The sequence below is a fragment of the Podarcis melisellensis genome (genome assembly GCF_964234715.1).
Source record: "Podarcis melisellensis genome assembly, chromosome: 4".
NCBI classification, from domain to species: Eukaryota; Metazoa; Chordata; class Lepidosauria; order Squamata; family Lacertidae; genus Podarcis; species Podarcis melisellensis.
This window is the reverse complement of record NC_138531.1, coordinates 91,195,997-91,219,084: the sequence shown is the minus strand read 5'-3', so window position 1 is coordinate 91,219,084 and position 23,088 is coordinate 91,195,997. Positions and strand designations below refer to the sequence as shown.

The 23,088-nt window shown below is 45.9% G+C and overlaps 1 protein-coding gene across 1 annotated transcript in view; it reads right to left on the bottom strand.

The window, feature by feature from the left end:
- Window positions 1-9,309, bottom strand: part of LOC309368827 (uncharacterized protein) — a gene marked incomplete at its 5' end in the record, with an annotated part of 50,767 nt that extends 41,458 nt beyond the window's left edge. Inside the window, 2 exons of the mRNA XM_081909133.1 lie at window positions 8,153-8,468; window positions 9,253-9,309. Coding sequence (XP_081765259.1) covers window positions 8,153-8,468; window positions 9,253-9,309 — 373 coding nt within the window. The remainder of the gene's footprint in view (window positions 1-8,152; window positions 8,469-9,252) is intronic.
- Between the last annotated feature and the right edge of the window lie 13,779 nt (window positions 9,310-23,088).

The window sequence follows — 23,088 nt, the reverse complement described above, 5'->3', positions numbered from 1 at the left end:
GCCCGGAACCAAATGTTGGGGATAAGCAGTGTCCAGTGCACAGCGGAATGATGAAAAGTATGAGCCAACATGCTCTATACTACTTTATTTACAGTTCAAAGCTGGTAAGTTACAGAAAAACATTTTCCCTCTGCCGGAGCAGAGAAAGCGTCATCTCTCCTCTAAAGCACGGAGAGAATCACAAACTGAAACTGCAAAGAACAGTGAAAAACAGGAAACCAGTGTACGTCATATCCAGTCTCCCGTTCCCGTGGGGAAACCTCCAACAGTACAGACTCTGTGGAATGTAAACAACCTGTCTTGTGACAAGCACTTCGCTGCACAGAGAAGAAAGCAGAAACCAACAATGTCAACATGTGCCTTAAAAAAACAAACCTGGTTTTTCTTTTTATCTACTTCCTACGTTTATCATTACTAAGGAGCAGCTTGGGTTGAACTGCGATCCTCTTTCAACAGGTGTGACAATCTCATTTGTGCAGGGAAGAAGAATCGCTTGTTTCCAGTAGCAGCAGCAACGTGATTTGAAAACCCCAGCAATGCAAGCACTTGCCAGACATGGGACAACATCACTGCTTCCTTGGTGTTGTTAGAGACAGTGTTAAACAGTTAAGGCTCTTCCTCCACATTCAGTTGCCGGCTAGTAATGCTGCATCACACATGAATAATATTATCAAAGGAGAGTATATGCCTAAGCTTGCCTGCAGTGGCAGCTTAAAACATATTCCTGGCTGCAACTGCACGTCTTTTTTATCTCTTCATTATAAAGAGTAAAGCTGCTCCATATAGATTCATCTCCTTCGGGTTTAAAATGAAAAAAATCTCTTGCCAACTTGCAAAAGTTAAGAAAGAAAATTGCGCATGTCCATTCTGCTTTAGTGAGCAGCACATCCAGCTGTTTCTGAAGTCCCGTTCATGTGGCCAAACAGGACAGAGTGAACACACATGGGAGGCGCTTCTGCAATCCCCATGACTCCCCACTTCTAGTTATTCACTGCTAGTTTTTTATAAACGCCATCTCCAGCTCCTTGAATGGTGTGTCCGAAATTTTTTACACATCACTTGGGAAGACAGGCGAGCTAATACCAGTGTACTGGAAGAAGCGAAGATCACCAATGTCAAAGCAATGATTCTTCAACATTGACTTCGTTGGACTGGTCATGTTGTACGGATGCCTGGTTATCGTCTTCCAAAGCAACTACAGTGGTACCTCGGATTACATACGCTTCAGGTTACAGACTCCACTAACCCAGAAATAGTACCTCAGGTTAAGAACTTTGCTTTAGGATGAAAACAGAAATCACCCAGCGGTGGCAGCGGGAGGCCCCATTAGCTAAAGTGGTGCTTCAAGTTAAGAACAGTTTCAGGTTAAGAACAGACCTCCAGAACGAATTAAGTTCTTAACCCGAGGTACCACTGTGCTCTATTCTGAACTAAAAAATGGAAAGCGTAATGCTGGTGGTCAACAAAAGAGGTTTAAAGACTGTCTCAAGGCAAATTTTAAAAAATGTATTATAACCACCAACAATTGGGAAACACTTGCCTGCAAGCACTCCAATTGGTGAACAGCCTTTACGAAAAGGTGACATGGGCTTTGAAGACACTCGAACTCAGGACACAAGGGAGAAACGTGCTAAGAGGAAGGCACGCTTGCAAATCCACACCGTGATCAACTCCTACCCGGAAACCTATGTCCCCACTGTGAAAGGATGCGTAGATCCAGAATTGGCCTCCATAGTTACTTACAGACTCATTGTTAAAACCCTGTTTATGAGAGACAATCTTACTTGGCTACAAGTGATCACCAAAGAAGAAGAAGAAGAAGGTTTAGGGAACAGAGAGGTTCAGAAGACAGGTGAACAGGACGCAAAACGTCTTGGAATTTTTCACCTTCCGAGATGAAAACCCTTCTTTCTCCTTTATTACCCAATGCATGGTGATGGCAAAACGTTGCTGCTCAATACAGAGACAAAGCCACTCTGCACATGCCCAGGGGGCCACAGCCTATTTTAGTTCTTATATATTTCACTCCCAATTTTTTATTATTCTAATTTATACACTCACTAAATTTATCCCCTGCTTTTGCCCCAAGACAGTCAGAAAAGCTGACATGGTTCTCTCAACAACCTTCATTTTATCTTCACAAGGTGGGCTAGGCTGAGAGATGGTGGCTGGCCCAAGGTTAAGCAGTCAGCTCTAAGGCTGAGTGTGGATTTTAACTTGGGTCTCCCTGCCCTCCTTCCAGTGCTGCCCAATCTTCAGCTGCATTTCATGGAAGTTTGAAGGCAGCCTTGGCATGAATTAAACACCTTCAGGTCGGCCTCATAAAGGCTTTCAGATTTCCTTTTGACGCTCTTCCAAATACACAGCAAGCACAGATGGGAGATGCTGCTGGGACTTCCGTGGCCTTGGCAGTCAGCACCACAGAAGGAAACTAGCCAGTTTGGGGCTCCTTGCTATGGGCTCTGCAATATTGGTTTGCCAACGCAAAGTGCAACAGGGTGAAGCAGGACTGTGCCTTCCTTACTTTAGCCAAGGGAGAAACGGCAGCTTCTCTCATCCTCGCCTGAAAGTTTCACCTGCCTGCTGTGACCCTGTTCCACTAAGCTATGAAAATCCGCCGCTTGTTATACCATTAAGGAAAATTATGGTATTTGACACCATGCAAGTGGGCTAAGATGTATAGAACAGTCTCAGATAAGTGTTGGGAGTGTATGTAGGTGGAAGGTACCTTTTTCCATACCTGGTGGAATGGCAAAAAAGTAACAGAGAATTATTGCGAGATGATGTATAACAAACTAGGAAAGATGTTCAAAATATATATACCCCAAAAGCCAGGAATATTTCTTCTGGGAATACATGGAAGAGGTAAAGGTAAAGGGACCCCTGACCATTAGGTCCAGTCGCGGACGACTCTGGGGTTGCAGGGCTCATCTCGCTTTATTGGCCGAGGGAGCCGGCGTACAGCTTCCGGGTCATGTGGCCAGCATGACTAAGCCGCTTTCTGGCGAACCAGAGCAGCTCATGGAAACGCCGTTTACCTTCCTGCCGGAGTGGTACCTATTTATCTACTTGCACTTTGACATGCTTTCGAACTGCTAGGTGGGCAGGAGCAGGGACCGAGCAACGGGAGCTCACCCCTTCACGGGGATTCGAACCGCCGACCTTCTGATCGGCAAGCCCTAGGCTCTGTGGTTTAACCCACAGCACCACCCACGTCCCTACGTGGAGGAGAGATCCCCCCAAAAGTTGGTAAGCCAGAGTAATCTACACAAAAAAATGGAAAGCACCAGAAATCCCAATGAAATAGGAATGGGTACTCAAGCTACGAGAGTACTTAGAAATGGCGGGACCCACAACTAAAATAAGGAATTAGAAAGACAAAATACAGTCATACCTTAGGTTACAGACACTTCGGATTGTGTGATTTCGGGTTGCGCACCGCGCCGAACCCAGAAGTGCTGGAACAGGTTACTTCCGGGTTTTGGCGCTTGTGCATGCGTAGAAACATTAAATCATGCTTTACGCAGGTGCAGACATGGCACTGCGGGTTGTGGGCACTGCGGGTTGCAAACGTGCTTCCCACACGGATCACGTTCGCAACCCGAGCGTCCACTGCATACAGTATGTGGAAGAACCAAGAACCTTTTCAGTCTATTTAAGAACGCAATACAGCCAAATGAAATTTCAAACCTATGAGCAATGGCAAGAAAAGATTGTAATATTGGATTTAGATAAACAGATAAGGTTGGACAGGCAGCAGGGAGGAGAGAGAATGAGACCATCACAGATGTAAGGATGGGATGTCGCCAGGATAAATAAACTGATTTTGATGTAAATGGTATATTATATGAGCTTAATGTGTATCAATGTAAAATAATAGACTTTTTTTAAAAAAAGAAAAGGTACAGGAGTCCTGTGTTATTCTGCATTCAGACACCCTGGGTGTCAAAGGCTCAGCAAAACCTCCCTTGGAAAGAAGTTGGTTTTACTAATGCAACTGCCTCCCACGACTTGCCAACCCAAAGCTCAGCATCTGCTACACCCCTACAGCATTCCAAAAATCAAAGTTAAAAGTCTTGTAGGGCTGGCAGCTTCTGAAGCAGCTCCTGTAGCTGTGTCTTTAATGGATGTCTGATCTGCATCTGTCAGCAGCCAGAATATATTTATGCGCGCGCACACACACACACACACACACACACACACACAGAGCTTTCCCTGTTCATTTCTGCAGCTGTTAAAGGCGCAATAGCAGGTCAGGTCATTTTTGCCGAACATCTGGCAACCTTACAGCCCTTCTTTTGCCTATGCCTGTATCTCCTCTCCTCAAGATAACCAGATTAAAAAGGGAGGCTGGGCTACTGAATCATTGACAGTTGTGCAGAAGGTGAATTTTGGCAGTACATCTTGTCACACTGCAGCGGTGCAGAGATGAGTGGCTGAAATTCTCTTTGGCGCACAAACTATGAGATCGACCAGGAGGATGGATGTGTAGAGACAGGAATTTTGCAGGTTGGGGGTGCTCTTTTCCAGAGCTACAGGAGCTTGCTCTGCCTTTGCTTCTAAAGCCGCAAACCTCTCCTCAATTACTTGCAAGCAAGTCCACTGATGGAAGAAAACACGCACAGTCACCAAAACACTAAATTCACCATGGCAGGTAAGAATAGTACATTTCCCCCAGGTGTATGTGTTTAAAGCTATTAAGCTGAATTAATAACTGCGGAAAGCTATCATCCTGTGAACAGTTTGCCCCTGGGACTGGCTCCAGCCACAATTTACTTCCGAAGCTTATCAACAGAGTCCCATCAGTGGGACAGAAAAAGGAAAGTATGTAAAAATCTCTTGGGCTGTCAGCCTAATGTACACTTAATACTAGGGAGTAAGGCTGCAACCCTAATCTTACGTGCTTGGGAGCATGCCCCGCTGAATTAAACAGGACCTACTTCTGAGTAGGCATGGCTATGATCACACTGTAAGGCTCACTTAGACAAAAGGAAACTTACTCCTAAGTAAACACTGCGGTGATGATTACAGTGATAATTTCTCATCCCTATTTTATTTTTACGTTGTGCAACTCTACCCTAGGAGAAGGATTTCTTTTCTCTTTTTTTACTATATACGGAAATAAAATAAGATTTAAAAATAACTATAACTTAGTTATATGTTATATCTGAAGAAGTGTGCATGCACACGAAAGCTCATACCAAGAACTAACTTAGTTGGTCTTTAAGGTGCTACTGGAAGGAATTTTTTTTGTTTTGACTATGGCAGACCAACACGGCTACCTATCTGTAACTATAACATGTGGGTTTGTTTCCATGACTAACTAATGCCCTAAGCAGAGGTACTCTGAACATGGCTAAGGTTCACATTACTGCCTTTGTGAGCAGTGAAGTTTGTTCTTCCCTTGCATTCTAGAGCTCTTTCCCTCCCACCCCAGCTGTGTATTTAGAGGAGTGCAACTGGTTTGGTCGCCCTGGGCACAGAGCCTTGGAGGCGCACAACCATGGTTTTGAATGGAAGGTGAGAGGCAGGGGGGAACCCAATTTTGGTGTCACAGGGTTCCACTGAACTTGAGACCCCAAGGCCAGCTACTGACATCTGTAGGGCTTCATTAGTGTCATTCTGTTTGTTTCCACACCAGTAGGTGTTATGGGGGAGAGGGGGCAAAGGTACCTTTACTTTATGCAAAGATGTTCACACCTTGGCTAGCAACAAATTAGGGAATTAGGAACAGCTTAAAGACTCCCAATTGGTGGGAATAAGCTGGTTAGAGAACCAACCCATCCAAACCACAGTAGTTTGACATTGTCTATCCGTTTTTCCTTTGCAGGTGTTCAGATGCCTCTTGAGATCCTTGGCATGTGGTTTTCCAAAGGTGGTCTTCATCGGTGTTTGAATTCTAGCTACCATTTTGAATCAAGATAGCAGACCGAAACAACACTTTGCCGTGATTTTGCTCGTTTTCCAGAATAGGTTCGGCCACCTCTTGAGATATTGTCACCAAACATGGCATAAGGGTTCCAGAGGTGGGGGGGGGGGGTTCCATTGATAGTTGGGTGCCAGGAGGGTGGACTGAAACACAACTTTGTGTTGTGTTGTGTTGTACTGTTGTATTGTTGTTAGCCGCCCTGAGCCCGGCTTTGGCCGGGGAGGGCGGGATATAAATAAAATTTATTATTATTATTATTGGCATAGGTTTGGCCGCTTCTTGAGATTTCATTGGAAAACTTGGCATAAGGGGGTTGTCTTTGTTGTCATTTGTTGGCTGGGTGCCGTTTTGGATCACGACGCCACACTTAACCAAAACTGTGGTGTGATTTCGTTTTTTGTACATAGGTTTGTCCACCACTTGTGATATCGCCGCCAAATGTGGTACCAGAGTTCCTGAGGTGGAGGTGGGACCAAAATGTGACTTTGGAGTGACTTCACCTGATTTTTAGTGTGTTGGTCCAAAAACACAAATTATACTATCCCAGTCTGTGCTGGGCAGTCCCCACTAGTGTGTTATAACAAAGTACAGGATACACATGCATTCTGGATAATATCACGCAAACACAGATTAAAAAGCCAGCTTTGGGAATGCAGTGAGTGCACAGTTAAAGGGTGCATGAACACAGCCAGGAAGTGCAATCCTACTCACAAGTGAGCCTGGTGTAGAATTTCTTGCCCTGCAAACCTAACACACACTTTATAGGGAGTAAGGCTGAAATCTTAACCCCACATGCCCGAGAGTATGCTCCACAGAATTCAGAGAACCATCGAATGGTGGAGTTGGATGGGACCCCTGAGGGTCATCTAGACCAACCCCCTGCAATGCAGGAATCACAAGTAAAGAATCCCTGACAGATGGATGGCCATTCCACCTCTGCTTCGAAACCTTCAAAGAAGGACAGCCCACCACCTTCCGAGGGAGTTCCTTCGACGGTAGAACATCTGCCATCAGAGAGTTCTTCCTGACATTGAGTCTGAATTTCTTTTCTTGTAACTTGGAAGTCATTGACTGGAGTCCTACCCTCTGGAGCAGGAGAAAACAAGCTTGCTCCATCTTCCATGTGATGGCCCTCTAGATATCTGAAGACAGCTCTCATACCACCCTCTCAGTCTCCCCTTCTCCAGGCTAAACATACCCAGCTGCCTCAACCGCTCCTCATAAGGTTTGATTTCCAGACCAAAAACTGGCGCTTACTTCAGAATAGGCATGGCTACACTTGCACCGCAAGTATGGAAGTGAGAGCTGGACCATAAAGAAGGCTGATCACCGAAGAATTGATGCTTTTGAATTATGGTGCTGGAGGAGACTCTTGAGAGTCCCATGGACTGCAAGAAGATCAAACCTATCCATTCTTAAGGAAATCAGCCCTGAGTGCTCACTGGAAGGACAGATCCTGAAGCTGAGGCTCCAATACTTTGGCCACCTCGTGAGAAGAGAAGACTTCCTGGAAATGACCCTGATGTTGGGAAAGATGGAGGGCACAAGGAGAAGGAGGCGACAGAGGAAGAGATGGTTGGACAGTGTTCTCTGAGCTACCAGCATGTGTTTTACCAAACTGCAGGAAGCAGTGGAAGACAGGAGTGCCTGGCGTGCTCTGGTCCATGGGGCCACGAAGAGTCGGACACGACTAAACAACAACAACAGCACTTGTACCGAACATCCAGATCCAACCCAACAAACATTCTTTGCTGCAGGCTGTGCAGAAACAAACCTAGATTGGCCCCCTGCCCCACCACTCCAGCCACAAGTGACCTCAGACAAATAACGCCTTAGGCAAAGAAAACGCACCTCCCAGCAAACGAAGTGCCCTAGCCCAGTGGTTAGAGCATCCCTTTGGCATGCAGAAGGGCCCAGGGTTCAATCCCTGGCCGCTCCAGCAGCCTTTCTCAACCTGTGGGTCCCCAGATGTTGTTGGACTACAACTCCAATCACCCCTATCTAGCAGGACCAGTGGTCAGGGATGATGGGAGTTGTAGTCCAACAACATCTGGGAATCCACAGATTGAGAACCGCTGCAAGTGTGTTCACACACCTCAAAACCTGGAGAGCCGCTGCCAGTCAGTGCAGGCAATACTGAACCAAATGGGCCAGGGGCGAGGCAGGAGGGGTGTCCCGGCTTCCCCGCTCCCCAGATGCTCCCGAAACGGGCTGGCCACTCACCGTGCACGGCGGAGGAGGGAAAGAGGAGCAGCAGCCACGGCAGCCAGAGCCCCGGAGGCGTCTTTTCCTTGCCCGCCTCCCTCAGCATGGTCCTCCGGGCTCCGAGGGGCGGCTGCTGCGGCGAGGAACGGCGGCGGTAGCGGCGACCAGAAGCGGGGCTGGCGAGAGAAGCCTCAGCCGACCCCGGGCGATGGTTGCATCTCTGGGAGAAAGGCAGAGAAACGCGGGTCTCAGCGCGCGCCTTCCTTCGGGCGCAAAGCGCGGGCTCCGCGGCGAGCGGCGGCGAGGCTGAGGCGCTTCCTGAGGAACTCCATACCTGAGGGGGGCGGAGAGAGACGGAGGGAGGGGTCCTTCCGCCCCCCGCCCACTTTCCAAGGGAGGGGGGAAGGGGAGAAGCCTCTTGGCGCCCTCAAGGGTCAAGCGCGCGCGCCGCCGTGGCTCCGAAGTTGCAGCCCCTTTCTCTCTAGTGGTTCCGCCCGACGAGTGGGATTCGGGATTCGGGTCTGGGGGTTGGCCCAAACCACTTTGCTGCAGCGGGGGGGGGGGGGAGGCGGGCGACTAGTAAATTTCTTCTCTTCCCTCCGCCTCAACCACGTCAAGTTGCGTTGGGATTCAGAAACCTGGCCAAGTTCGCCTCGTTCCTTCCAATGGGTCTACTCGGAGTAGGGCCAGCACCGCAGGCAGCCCAATGTATGTCCAAGGCGATATAACCAAGTTATTTTGGTGACGACCTGAGGTGGGGGGGGGGGTTGAAAGGGCGTCGAAGTGCACAGAAGACAACAATTAAGCAACCAACAATTTGCTGGCCTTTTTGTGACACTGCCAATCAGCTCTCTTCGCCTGGGTGGTAGGACAGGCTCTAATTATTGTTAAATCCATTCTCTCGCGTTTAAATTCTAGCCCACCTTTTCCTCCAAGGAGCTCAAGGTGCCTGGTTCTCCCCCTCGTTATTTGAACTCCAACAACAACCCTGAGAGGCTCAGCGTTTCCCAAACTGGGGTCGCCACCTGTTTTTTTTTGCTACAATTCCCATCATCCATGACCACTGGTCTTGCTAGCTAGGGATGATGGGAGTTGTAGTCCAAAAAACAGCTGGAGACCTGAGTTTGGGAAACCCTGGTTGAGATGGTGCTGTCGCTGAAGACGACAAGCTTCATTGTGGCTTAGTGGGGATTTGAACCCTAGTTTGACATTCTGAGTGCTACACCACACTAGTGAACTGGTGCAAATGGTAAGGTAAAGGGACCTCTGGCCATTAGGTCCAGTTGTGGCCGACTCTGGGGTTGCAGTGTTCATCTCGCTTTATTGGCCGAGGGAGCTGGCGTACAGCTTCTGGGTCATGTGGCCAGCATGACTAAGCCGCTTCTGGCGAACCAGAGCAGTGCACGGAAACGCCGTTTACCTTCCCACCGGAACGGTACCTATTTATCTACTTGCACTTTGTGCTTTCGAACTGCTAGGTGGGCAGGAGCAGGGACGGAGCAACAGGAGCTCACCCCGTTGTGGGGATTCGAACTGCCGACCTTCTAATCGGCGAGTCCCAGGCTCTGTGGTTTAACCCACAGTGCCACCTGCATCCCTGGTGCAAATGGAGAGAAGAGCAATAATAATAATAATGTCGTGGTTAGTTGCCATTGGATTTGAAGAACATCAGGTGCAGCAGCTGTGAATGGCAGGTGCAGTCCGTGAAATATTCACATTATTTTTTTAACTTTGTCGTTATTGCTTCTTTTTGGTGCTTGTGTTTTATTATTGTGGCACTGTATGGAATTTGAACTGCAGTATAATAAAAGGCAACATGAAAAATAAGCAAAGCAATATCAATGTGATTAAGAGTCATATAGCAACTAGGGCGGCACGCTGCAATTGCTGAGAGAAGCAGAAGCTGTCCTCTAAGACTCTCTGCATTTTTAAAGTGGTCCGTGAGGCAGGGAGAAAGTTTGGGACAATCCTGAGCTGGATGGACGAACGGGCTGGCTCAGACTAAGGCAGCTTCCTATGTCCCTGTGAGGTGGAGCAGCAAACCGCACAACGGCAAGCACAGAAACACATCTCCACAACAATTTCAATTTCTGACACTTTGCAGCCCTTTTGTGACACCTCTTCAAAAGCCAATAATTAAAGAGGGGTGCTTTTCTGAGAGCAACACATTTAATATCTGGACTTAATATAACAAAGCATGATTTACTGACTTTGAACTTGTCCGTACTTCTGCTAGTCCCTGTGCTTTCTAGGCAGTTTTGCCTTTGCTCTGCCACTTTCCCCCAGAAAATCCACTCTTCAGTGACAAATTGGAACAAATAGCACTCTGGGAAGGAACCCAATTTCCATTTATTCCAATTCAGGGCTAAATATCAGGTTTCCGATAGAGGCAAACAGAGTTGTGGATAAGCTCTATACCTGATGCCACTTAGGAATATTATATGGTGTCAGAGTTGGTCTTGCTCTCCATTGACAGCACAGCACAGTGACTATGGGACAAACAGAGTCCCTGGGGCAGCTGGTGCTTCAGAGCAATGTGACCAAGAACTGGACAAGGTGGGAGCAGGTCTTTGGACAGATTCCAATCTGCCCTTTTCCTGAATGTGTCTGTAGAAGAGGCCAGGGAGGTTTTCGGCATCTTTCAGTTCACTGATGAAGCTGAAAAGCAAAAGATGTCTGTTGTTCCCAGCAAATTTGAGGCTTGCTCTGCTCCAAAAGAAAGAAACAAAATAGTGTGACTTATGAGAGACACAAGAGGTTAGATGGAAGTGGGTGGGGAAGCATTGGTCTCTGTGGCAGAGATATAAAGGTGATTACACAAACTTGTGGTTTTGCAGACTGATGTGAATCCTGTTGTCTGTGGAGTAAACTCAGAAACTCACTGAGGGCTAGGTTGCTAAGAGACCCTCACTTGACCCTTACTTGTGCTGTCAACATTTGCCGAGCTGAAGAAGCAGCGAGCGCTTAGAGCTGCAGAGAGACAAAATGTATGCAAGAGCTCAGCATAAACAGAAGCACACCCACCCACCCACCCCCGAAGGGCAAAAAGCCACGAAGTCCCCTGCTATGTCTGCTGTGCAAGGGAAATGCTGCACAAACTGGGTTGAGGCTCCACCCACAGTCCCAGGAGCTGTCCAAGTGTTCAGAAGCTTTTGCTTCGGCTGCTCCACAAAACATCGCTTTGCAAAGCCATGCAGGACAAAGGAAGCTAACCCATTAAGGAGGAGAACCTTAATCCTTGGTGCATGGGCACTGCATTGGCAAGACAGAGAGCAGGGCAAAAAGCATTCAGGACTTCCTGGTGTTCCATGGGGATTGTTATTGGCAAGCATATTTCTTTCGAAGTGGACAGGTGCATTGAGGCAGCTCTCACCGTTTTTTTATCACTGCTAAAGGAGATCCGGCATTATTAGGCTCTGCAGCAGGTGAGGCTATGGATCTGGTCCAGGAGGTGCGTGAAGTCACATGCCAATTGCCCGCTGCTAAAGATAATCTCCTTAGAGCGTATTCTGGTGCTTTTGCTGGCCTGGGATGCTTTTTGGTGCGTGTTATATTTACGTGGACCTGGCTGTGGGCCCCTGTTGTCCATAAATGCAAGAGGATTTCCCCACACCATCATAGAATCATACAGTTATAGGGGACCATGAAGTCATCCAGTCCAACCCCCTGCAATGCGGGAATCTTTTGCCCAATGTGTGGCCTGAACCCACGACCCTGAGATTAAGAGACTTGTGCTCTACCAACTGAGCTCATAGAGCAACTGAAGTCTGTGGAGGTCACTTCTATAACAACTAACCTTCCAACATGCGTGAGTAGTTCAGTTATTATTACACAGAAGAATAATGAGTCACTCGTGGTGTGTCTTGATCCAAAGGACCTTGGTAAGACTTTCAAGGGACAACACTTCTCTGTCCCCACAGTCAATGGCTTCCAGAGGATCCTGGCTGGGAAGAAAGTCTTCACCATCCTTGATGAAAAAGATGGCAGAGAAAGGGAGGTCCCAAAGGAGATTGATCACAACCATTTGATGACCTATGACTCAGTGGGTGAGATTTATGGGGGGGTGTATTTCAGCCCTGTTGCAGATTGGTTCTGTGCAAGCCAGCATCAGAGCTGGTCCCTTTTACCCACTGTTAAATAAAGCACTTGTTCTTCTGGTATCTTGGAGTGTGCTGTGGTGAACGGTTAATGGGGAGGCATACAACTCACTTACGAATAGTATGACAGATATTCTCTCTCTCCCAAATGTCTCTCACCAGGCAAATCATGATGTTGCTGAGCTCTGTATTACGCCTTTGCACTCTTGTTGTTTGCTGTTCTTAAAGCGCTCGGAATTGTCTGATGTCAAAGGCAGGCCAATGGGATGAAACCGTAGGTGTTGGTGAAGGCCAATGTATGAGCAATCTGGCTCTTGAATAACAGAATGCATTTGTGGTCTTTATTATGGAGGAATGAGAACATATTTGCAAAATCTCCAGCAGCAAAAAATGGCAGGGTTAACACACACACACCAATTCTGCCCCCAGTCTTTAAAAGGAAGCCATCAATCCCCGATCTGGCAGCTTTTACAGGTTTCCATAGTAAAGTTCTCTTGTGGTTCTGAATTGTTTTAACCAGCACTATATTTTGATCATAGTTTGTAATATGTGGGGTTTGAATGCATTTGTTAGTCACTGTTGTTTTTTATTATTTTTACACTGTGAAATCTGCTCAGTGATCTTCATGGTAAAGGTAAAGGTACCCCTGACCATTAGGTCCAGTCGTGGATGACTCTGGGGTTGAGCGCTCATCTTGCTCTATAAGCCAAGGGAGCCGGCATTTGTCTGCAGACAGCTTCCAGGTCATGTGGCCAGCATGACTAAGCTGCTTCTGGCAAACCAGAGCAGCGCACGGAAACGCCGTTTACCTTCTACTTGCACTTTGACGTGCTTTCAAACTGCTAGGTTGGCAGGAGCAGGGACCGAACAATGGGAGCTCACCCCGTCGTGGGGATTCGAACCGCCAACCTTCTGATCGGCAAGCCCTAGGGTCAGTGGTTTAGACCATAGCACCACCCACATCCTGATCTTCATGAAAGAAACAAGCAAATCCCACCAATAAGGCACTGGCCGGCCACTGCTGTCAATGCAGAGACCAACATTAAGCAGTGCAGATAGCTCCTTTCCAGTGTCCCAACTGGGAAGCTCTGTTCAGTTCCAGTACAGTCCTTTCCATTTCCACACCCCTTCCTAGTTACTGAAAATACTGGGGCAACTGAGCATACCCAGCCCTCACTGGGTTCCTCATTCTTGTTTCTCATTGGCTCCTTTTTGGCTACAATTCTATTGGCACTAACTTACTGAGTTCCAGATTAGGAGGAGGGGTGTTCTGTTTAGTTGTGCTTTCCTTCTGGCTTGGCTTGGAGGGAGGGCACAATTCTTTGATTCTCAGTAGGGTCTTGATTCCACTTGGTATTTTAATGGTCCAACTTTGTTATATTCAAACACTGTCAAATTAGCTCTCTACCCTTGAGCCAGGAGTGTCTAACCTGGTCCAGTTCTTTGAGGGTTGCATATGAATGATGGGTGTGGCCACCCCTCTGCTCTCTCTTACATAAAGGCACACAGCCCCCTGCCCCATGTGATCTGTGCGGACCAATTGATGAAGAGGATTATCACCTCCTCATTGATCATCAAATGATCAATCCAAAGTCCAGGAAGGGGGGTGATTTGCCAAAAAAAAAAAAAAGCAAGCAAACAAACCCTCCGCAGAGTGTTTGACTGGGTGGAGAGATTTAAACTTCTTTCCTCAGCCAAATGTGTATCTACAGGCAGCAACTGTTTTGTGTGGGGGTTACGTTCTGAGGGACCACAGGCTTGCATGAAATCATGTATAATTGGAACACCCATTGAAAAAGCCTGCAAACGGCCTGTAACACCTCTGTGATATTTTTTATTTATTTGGTCATTTTTCAGTTTGGCGCAATGCACATGTGTGCAGTCGTGCATGTATCAGACACTCCTAAAACAGTCATTGCCTGTAATTACTTTATTTGCCGCTGCCAAAACCAGTTAGCCTTGGGGTGGGGCAGGAAAAAAAATGCTTGGAGGCTGTGGATTAGATACATCGGTTTAAGCAGTGATGTGGGCTGGATGTTTTCTGCTGAGATAGTTTCCGGGGGTGCGGGGGAGGGAATCCATTTCTCAAAATTCATTGTCCATTAAAATTAGTCGGGAGCATAATGAATGGATGCAGCACCAGTGAAACATAATGAAGGCATCCAGCGCCATGGCTGTTTGGGTATGCTTAAATGAGTATGTTGCTGTTTCCAGTGCCTTCATTCCGCCTGCCCCCTACCCCCCTAAAAAAGTATTCTGTTCAATTTTCATGCCTTAAAATAACTACATGTATTTCAGTGCAGTCCAAGTATAGCTGTGAATTCAGTTGATTATAGCCTTTCAACTTCATTAAGCATGCTTTAGTATTGGTTCTCCCATCAACTATTTTAATCCCAACACTTAGTTTTGCATAAAGCCCAATTTACGAAAAGGGGAAATTAGCGAGACTCTTATATGGCAGTGGGGGGGGGGGAGTTGGGCGGAGAGGCAAAGTTAACAGCGCCACGTTTATATGCTACAGGTCAGAAAATAAAAGGAACGTTCCCCACCCTGGTTGGCTAAAGCGAGGCGGGGCTAGGAAATGCAGACCACTGTGACATCACAGCAAGCGCCACATTCTCCTAAGGCATTGTGGGTGGGAAGGGGTGGAGCTAGTAGTGTTTCTACCTGGGCCCTTAAATTCTAAGTCACAGATTTTGCATCCCTCCTCAAAACTGATTCTAACAGGTCAGAAAATCCAAAGAGCTCTGGTAGAGCCGGTGTGTAGTTAACAAGGAAAGGTGCCTGAGTGCTAAATTCCCAGTCTAGGTGTTCAGAGTGATGATGAGGAAAGAGAAAGAGGAGGTGTGGGGCTTTGCCATCAGACACATGCTGCTCCAGGTGGGTGCAGAGTTCTTGCTCAAACAATGCTGTTTTCTACTCAGACGTATACGCCACCCCCATGCTCTCAGAGCATCAGTCCCTGCAACCTCCTCCTTTAACATGGTTTGTTCTCTCCATCGATCAGCTCAGTGCTGGTCTTGGGTTGTTCTTCCAGATTGAGGTCAAACAAAGACGTAGCTGAGCGCTTCTCTTTGAATTTCAAAGGAGATGGGCATCTCAGACTTTGCCTGGTTTTGTTTTGCAGTATTGACTTGAAGTTAATGTTTCCTGTTGAACAGGTGGGGAAAGTAACGATGACTGTTGCTCCTTTCTTGCTGCAGAGTGTTCATTTCTAAGCTAAGCACCTGTTCCTCACACACATTGTTTACAACTGAGCCACAGTACACTGACGTCACTGAAGGTGCTGGGGGAACTTAAGTTGCAATATTGCAGAAATGTAAACCTTCTCCAGGTGAGAGCTGGGAAGATTCACTTCTTTGCATGTGACTGAACACAATAATGCTCCTTATCTTTCTGTTTTTCTCTCTTCTCTTTGTTATTTGTTTTTGTTCTTTTCTCCTCTTTCCTTTTTGTTTTCCCGATTCTATGTGTTCTAGGTATTATTTTTGGTTGGGGCTTTTGTTTAGGGGCTTTTGTTGGGGAATGTATATTTTTATTAGTATTGTTAACTGTTTGAATTATTCTTATTATGTATTCTGTGTTTTTTACGTTGTAACTTGATGTTGTGAACTGCCCTGAGACCTCATTGTATAGGACGGTATACAAAATTAATTTAACAATAATAATATTAATAATAATACACATTCTCAAAGCAAAAATTTCTGACTCAGTATCGGAGAGGGAGAAAACCTTATCAGAAGGAGAAAACCTCTCTATTTACTTACACCACACTGTCCATACATTCGTTATGTCCCCTCATTCATTCTTTTTGAAACGAACCTCCTGCAACTTTATAATCGCTTTTCATAGGAGAGCTTATCTAGCTCCTTGATGATTGGGGTTTCCTTTTTCTCTGCCTTCTGCGGTCGAACAATAGACATTTTGAGGTGTGGTGACCAAAACTATACACATTATTTGCAACATGGCTGTGCTATAAATTCGCATCAATGCCTTTTTCACAGCTACCACACACTGGGTCAATATATATATTTTAAAATCAAACAATCCCCAACATTAATTTGATCAATCTACTGCAATGCAAATCTCGTGCCCATAACCAGTAATGGTCCAAAAACTCCTGAAGCAATCAAAATGGCTTCCCTTTCTCCAGCAGTTCTGATCCTCAGCCATGGCCTGGCCAGCATGCAGAATTAATAAACTGAGGTGACAGGAGACGCTCAGCTGTCTTGTACAACAGCAGCAAAATGACTTCACCTCAAGAAAGTTCTCATGCACCAAGGAAAGGAACTCATGTCTTAGCTGCTACTGTCAGTTTTCGTTAAAAGCTCACTTTGTTAGAGGTTGGCCAAAGCCCAGCCACGTTGCTTCAGGGAGACATCCTGCGACGAAGGAAAATGGAACTTCGCCAGCACACCAGCATGCAAGCGGAAAGTTTATTTTCATCTAAGGCAGGTAGGTAAGATGGGAAATGCAAGACTGTCAGAATATGTGGTTAATAAAACAGAACACCCTGCCAGGGAAGGGGAGATATTTCACAAGGCAACACCTGCTCATCTGAAACTTAAAAGAAGCAAGGCATGGCTCAAATCAAACCAAGCGTATGACCGTTCAGTTGCTTCTGCTTCTAAAACAAACAAAAAATAGAATAACTTTTCCTGAGGGTGAACACACTGCATGTACTCTGGTGGTCACTGGTTACTAAGGTCAGTGCTTTTTCTGGTACCAGTCCCTGATAAATAATTGTCCCATAATATTTTGCAGTGGCAAGGGGAGAGTGCCAGATTAATAATAATAATAATAATAATAATAATAATAATAATAATAATATAATGGGTGGTGCATGCGGTTCTTCTGCACAGGGCCAAGGGGGTGCAAAATTGAGAAGATCCCTAATTGAGAAGATTAATTTGGGGTGCCAAATGTATTTCACAACTCCACAAACAGGGAGAAATGTAAAGTATTGCACTTGGGCAAAAAAAACGAGAGGCACAAATACAAGATGGGTGACACCTGGCTTGAGAGCAGTACATGTGAAAAGGATCTAGGAGTCTTGATTGACCACAAACTTGACATGAGCCAACAGTGTGACGCGGCAGCTAAAAAAGCCAATGCAATTCTGGGCTGCATCAATAGGAGTATAGCATCTAGATCAAGGGAAGTAATAGTGCCACTGTATTCTGCTCTGGTCAGACCTCACCTGGAGTACTGTGTCCAGTTCTGGGCACCACAGTTCAAGAAGGACACTGACAAACTGGAACGTGTCCAGAGGAGGGCAACCAAAATGGTCAAAGGCCTGGAAACGATGCCTTATGAGGAACGGCTAAGGGAGCTGGTCATGTTTAGCCTGGAGAAGAGGAGGTTAAGGGGTGATATGATAGCCATGTTCAAATATATAAAAGGATGCCACATAGAGGAGGGAGAAAGGTTGTTTTCTGCTGCTCCAGAGAAGCGGACACGGAGCAATGGATCCAAACTACAAGAAAGAAGATTCCACCTAAACATTAGGAAGAACTTCCTGACAGTAAGAGCTGTTCGACAGTGGAATTTGCTGCCAAGGAGTGTGGTGGAGTCTCCTTCTTTGGAGGTCTTTAAGCAGAGGCTTGACAACCATATGTCAGGAGTGCTCTGATGGTGTTTCCTGCTTGGCAGGGGGTTGGACTCGATGGCCCTTGTGGTCTCTTCCAACTCTATGATTCTATGAAATTCCATGACTATGCCAGGTTCTGGTTGGGCTCGTATTATGACTAAAGCAAGGGGAGAAATTCGATTCAATTCACATCTTTAGGCAAACATAACCAGTTTGCACTTTCAGAGAAAAAGACACAAGTCATGGCAAAAACATAATTTAGAAATTCTCACTTCTCCAAATTTTACCACGCAGTTCCTGAGCCAAATAATTCTATTTATTTTATTTACTTCGCAAAGTTAATATGCCACCAACCTTGAAGCAGTTTACATAATAAATAAAACAATAAAACCAGTTAAAAACAGCTATTTAAAACATTCAAAATATAATTAAAACCAATGATAAGCTAAAAACTAGATTAAAACATGTATCAACATCTCAGGTGTCAGAAAGAGCAAAGTGAAGGCGCCTGCCTGATGTCAATAGCCAGGGATGTGCACACAAATACAGCATCCAAAATTCATTATATAACGGGAAACAGCTTTGCAAAAATGTGTATATTGAGCAAAAATTCCCCTTAAAATACTGAGGAATTTCCATGAGGAATTTTTAAAATAAATACCGGTAAATCATGAGTTGGTATGGAAATGGAGAGAACCGAACTTAAGAGTGGAAAATGAGAGAAACTGAAACTGACAGATTCTCCCATCCCAAATTAAGTTGCAACCCTAACTACGCGGTCTGTGGGCTGGTGGGTTTTACTTCCCAAATGGGCCACTTTTCGATGTTAACGCAACCTCTCTCCTTTCAAATGAAATTGCTGCTTCGATTCCCAGCAGCGAAAGTAATTGGCAAAGTGCTCCTGACATCTGAAAAACATAATTCTTTCTGCATGAGCTCTCATCAGCATATATGCAGCCTTGTGTGTGGTGCTGCTCACGATGGGATGCTGAGGGTCATTCTGCAAGGGTTGCTATGAACAGCAGTACCTATTTTTAAAAAGGATGCAGTTACAGCTTGTACCAGAATTCCCCCTCCATGCCCCGTTAGCAAATTTTCCACGGTTGCTGTTTCGCTTTTTTCTCCTCGTTCCACCCAGGTTTCACTGCCTGCTCCCCACTTTCAATTTTCAGCTTAAAGCTTATAATTTTATTGGAGTGGAAAGCGCGGTGGTGGTGAACCTCCAGCCTGCAAGCTTAATTAGACGCACCAGGCTTCCCCATGTGGCTGCAATGTGATTTGGCCCCAACCACACTCACCTGTCCATCATCTGATTGACCCAGAGATTCTCCCTTTTGAATTCAAGCCAGGGCTGCAGAGGAGGAATGAGAAGTTCACGGGGACGGACGGAAGGTCTATCATTTCTTCCTTGAAGTTTAAGCATGACATTGGGTGATTGACAAGTGGTGTGTCAAAGTGGCCCACAGAGGGATCCGCTTCCTCACCCCTGGGTTTCAGGGTTAAATTAAGAGACCAGGGGTCAAATCTGCACTTGGATAAATTAAGAGACCAGGGGTCAAATCTGCACTTGGATATGAAACATACCGGGTGCCCTTGAGCCAGTCTGAGGCTATGTACACCATGTACCTGAAAAGCACATTCGAAGCACATTTCCCCCCTAAAATAATGCTAGGCGCTGTAGTTTACCTCTCACAGAGCTACAAGTTCCAGCAGCCCTTAACAAGCTACACTACCCAGAATTCTTTGAGGGAAGGGGTGTGCTTTGAATGTGCTTTAAAGGTCTAGTTTTGACACAGCCTCAGCCTAACTTGCCTCACAGAGATGTGAAGAGAAAATGGAGAGGTGTTCACTACACCACCTTGACCTGCTTGGAGGAAAGATGGTAAACAAACGTCTACTTTGTATAAAACACCTTTTAAAAATAATAATTCCATTTGGTGCAATGGTTTCTCACAATGGTCGTTTCTCTCTCTCTCTCTCTCTCTCTTGGGTGAGTCTACTCCCTGTGGGAGTGATCACACAGTGAAGGGGTTAAGCCGCAATACTCTATAACTGATCAGTTTTGCCTAAATGATAAGGTCTCCAATGGCCACTAATGATAGTGACAATAAGTGAGGGCCATTTAAACAGAAGTAAATGAACATGTCCGTGTGTGTGTGTAAACACACACACACACACACACACACACACACACACATTCAGTAAAAGAAATAAGCATTTTCCAGCACTGCTAAAAACGTTTGCTAGAAGCAGCGAATAATCTCAGCTCATTTCTGCTTGTGACATTTTATCTTCCTCTATGTTGTGGTAAGCTGAGTCAAAAAGAAAGAAAGAAAAAGAAAGCAGAATGTGCATTTGGGAGGGGTAGGAGGAGATATGGGTGCATCTAAAAGCAAAATGTACCTTTCACCAGAACGTCCGCCCACACAACCAACAAATATGCTTGTGGCAAGAAATAGATCAATTGTTACACAAAGAGCAGTTCAGCAGAGTCCCTCCTGTCAAATTAACACTCAATACAAGTTGCCTAAAATCCTAGATATGTGACGGCATATGCTTGAATGCATGCCAGTTTTTATTATAATTAAAGTCGCTTGACCTCGCACATATGTGGATAGGCACGAACTCCTGGCTTCCTCATGGTCAGGTCTTGGCCAGGTCTACAACTCACTGATGACAATCGCTCAAAACAGCAGCAGAGAACCTCAGGCTGGAGTGACCTCCAGACTTCGTTTTTCTGGTCACTGGGACTCTCCCTGGCCACGCCCCCTCCCAGGCCACACCCTCTTTCCCCAGGCCACACCCCACACTGGCCTTGCTTCACCTAGGGCCTGGTTTGTCCCGATTGGCTTACAGAACCACCTGACGTAATTCAAGCTCAGAGCCCAGCTGACGCGCTTTGAGCCTGGTCCCTTGAGGATTAGAGAGTTGGAGAAAACGCCATGGGCTTTGTGAACATATCATGCACCCCACCCCCATTTCTGCATATGATGTACAAATGGTAAATAGCGCTTGTGCAAAAATTAAGCGATAAAATAAATTTGGCACAAGCGCAAGGACTCTTCTGCAGTTCAATGGCACTTATTGTATACGTGGCTAAAATGGAAAACGGAGGACTCTCCTCACGTTATATAGAAGGAGTTGCCTTCTATACAAACAGTAGCCTGTTGTATAGGGCCCAGCATAACTTACGTTATGTTGTTGTTATTTTGCATGCCTTGCCTAAACACCAGCTTCTGGGTGGGATATTTCAGTAGTTATCTGTATGATGTTACACAGTGGTACCTCGGGTTACGTACGCTTCAGGTTACAGACGCTTCAGGTTACAGACTCTGCTAACCCAGAAATAGTACCTCAGGTTAAGAACTTTGCTTCAGGATAAGAACAGAAATCGTGCTCCGGCAGTGCAGCAGCAGCAGGAGGCCCCATTAACAAAAGTGGTGCTTCAGGTTAAGAACAGTTTCAGGTTAAGAACGGCCCTCTGGAACGAATTAAGTACTTAACCCGAGGTACCACTGTATGCTGAAAGGGTTTAAGAACGAACAACTGGGTTTGTGGCAGCTTTGTGCTTTGGCTGTTCGTCTCCCCTCCACCCCAACAAAAATCCTGGCTATGCACATAAGATGGGATGAGGAGGGCAGAAGCTATCAGAGGAGGCAGATGATCTGGAGATTGTGGGTTGGGATAGCTGCGGCAGTGATATGGAAGCAGGTCCTGGATATGTGAGTTTAAGGGGGGGTTATTTCCCACCAAGTATTTTTGGCTATTACAAACATGGATGTTTCAATCTGTCTCAGGAGTCCCACAAGGAAGTGGGAGCTGGGGGAGGAAGGAGAAGTTTGCCTCCACTAGGGATGTACAGGAATTCCCAGGAAAATGGGAGCAGGAATTTCAAATGTTTGCTTAATTTGTACCGTGTCTGGAATGGAACTTAATCCAGTGGATATCATACCTGTATCCTGTTAGATTTCTGTTATGCCACTGTGCAGTTTTTGGAGTCACAAGACTCTGTTTACATTCCAGACTGTTGGAAGTCTCACGGGAGACGGGAGACGGATGTTGATGTTTCTGGTTTCCTGTTTCTTTGTTTCTAGTTGTTCACTGACTCTCACAGAAAACAGATGCTTATTCTTTTCTGTCCTGAGTAGTTAGAAATAAACTTAGCAATGTAGCACATATTTTGGCTCCTTTTACTGTTGTTTGGCTACTCTGCGTAATGGGAGCGTGCTTGAAGCCTCATCAAAGGCTTAGGTCGTAAATCACCGTCAGAGCAGAGCTCGATGGATTCCGAAGATACAACGTGGAGGAGAGCCATTTCAGCTCGGTCGTACACAAGCTCCACCATATCCCACTCTTCCTCTGACAGGAGCTCAAGATGGCTAGCAAATTCATGGAAGGCTATCAATGGCTACTAGCTGCAATGGCTCGGCTCGGCCTCCATGGTTTTAGGTGTCCATATTTCTGAATGCCAGTCGCTGGAAACCACAGGAGGGAGAAATGCTCTTATGCTCAGCTCTTACTTGTGGGTTTCTCACAGGCATCTGGGTGACTCCTGTGAATCATAGAACCACAGAATTGTAGAGTTGGAAGGGACCCCGAGGGTCATCTAGTCCAACCCGCTGAAATACAGCAAAAACAGGATGCTAGACATGGTGGGACACTGGCCTGATCCAGTAGGTTCCTTTTGTTATTGGTATTCACTGTTGTTGCTGCTCTCAGTCTGCAAATAATGCGGAACTGATTACGTTCCCCTCCTCTCATTTGGCTTGTGTTTTCTTTGCACCGAAATGATTGGGGCAGAATAATGTAATGGCAACATAATTACCTAATTACCACAATTAATTGCATCAATTATTGGAATTACATAATTTTGCCACAACAAACAATGAGATGAATAATGCACTTTTTGGCAGAAGATGAACTGCAACAGAGTGGAAACAATGCAACAAGCAGAGGGTGGGATGCAATACGGTACATTCTGACATCGTGAAGATTTCGGCTAATACCTGCCAAGAGAGAATACATAGAAACAAGCAAACAAACACTTTCTTCTGTGTGGGTTTCTAAGGCAGATTGCAGTCGTTATGGCTACATATTTTTTTTATTTTGAGAAAGGGAAATTTAAAAGACAAAATGCACAAGATTAAGCACTGTGTATAGATTGGCCCCTATACATGAATTCTAACATATAGAATGCATAGGTTCCATTGGTACGGTGTGTATGAGAAGATAAAGGAAAGGAAATAAAAAGGAACTTTTAATAAGGT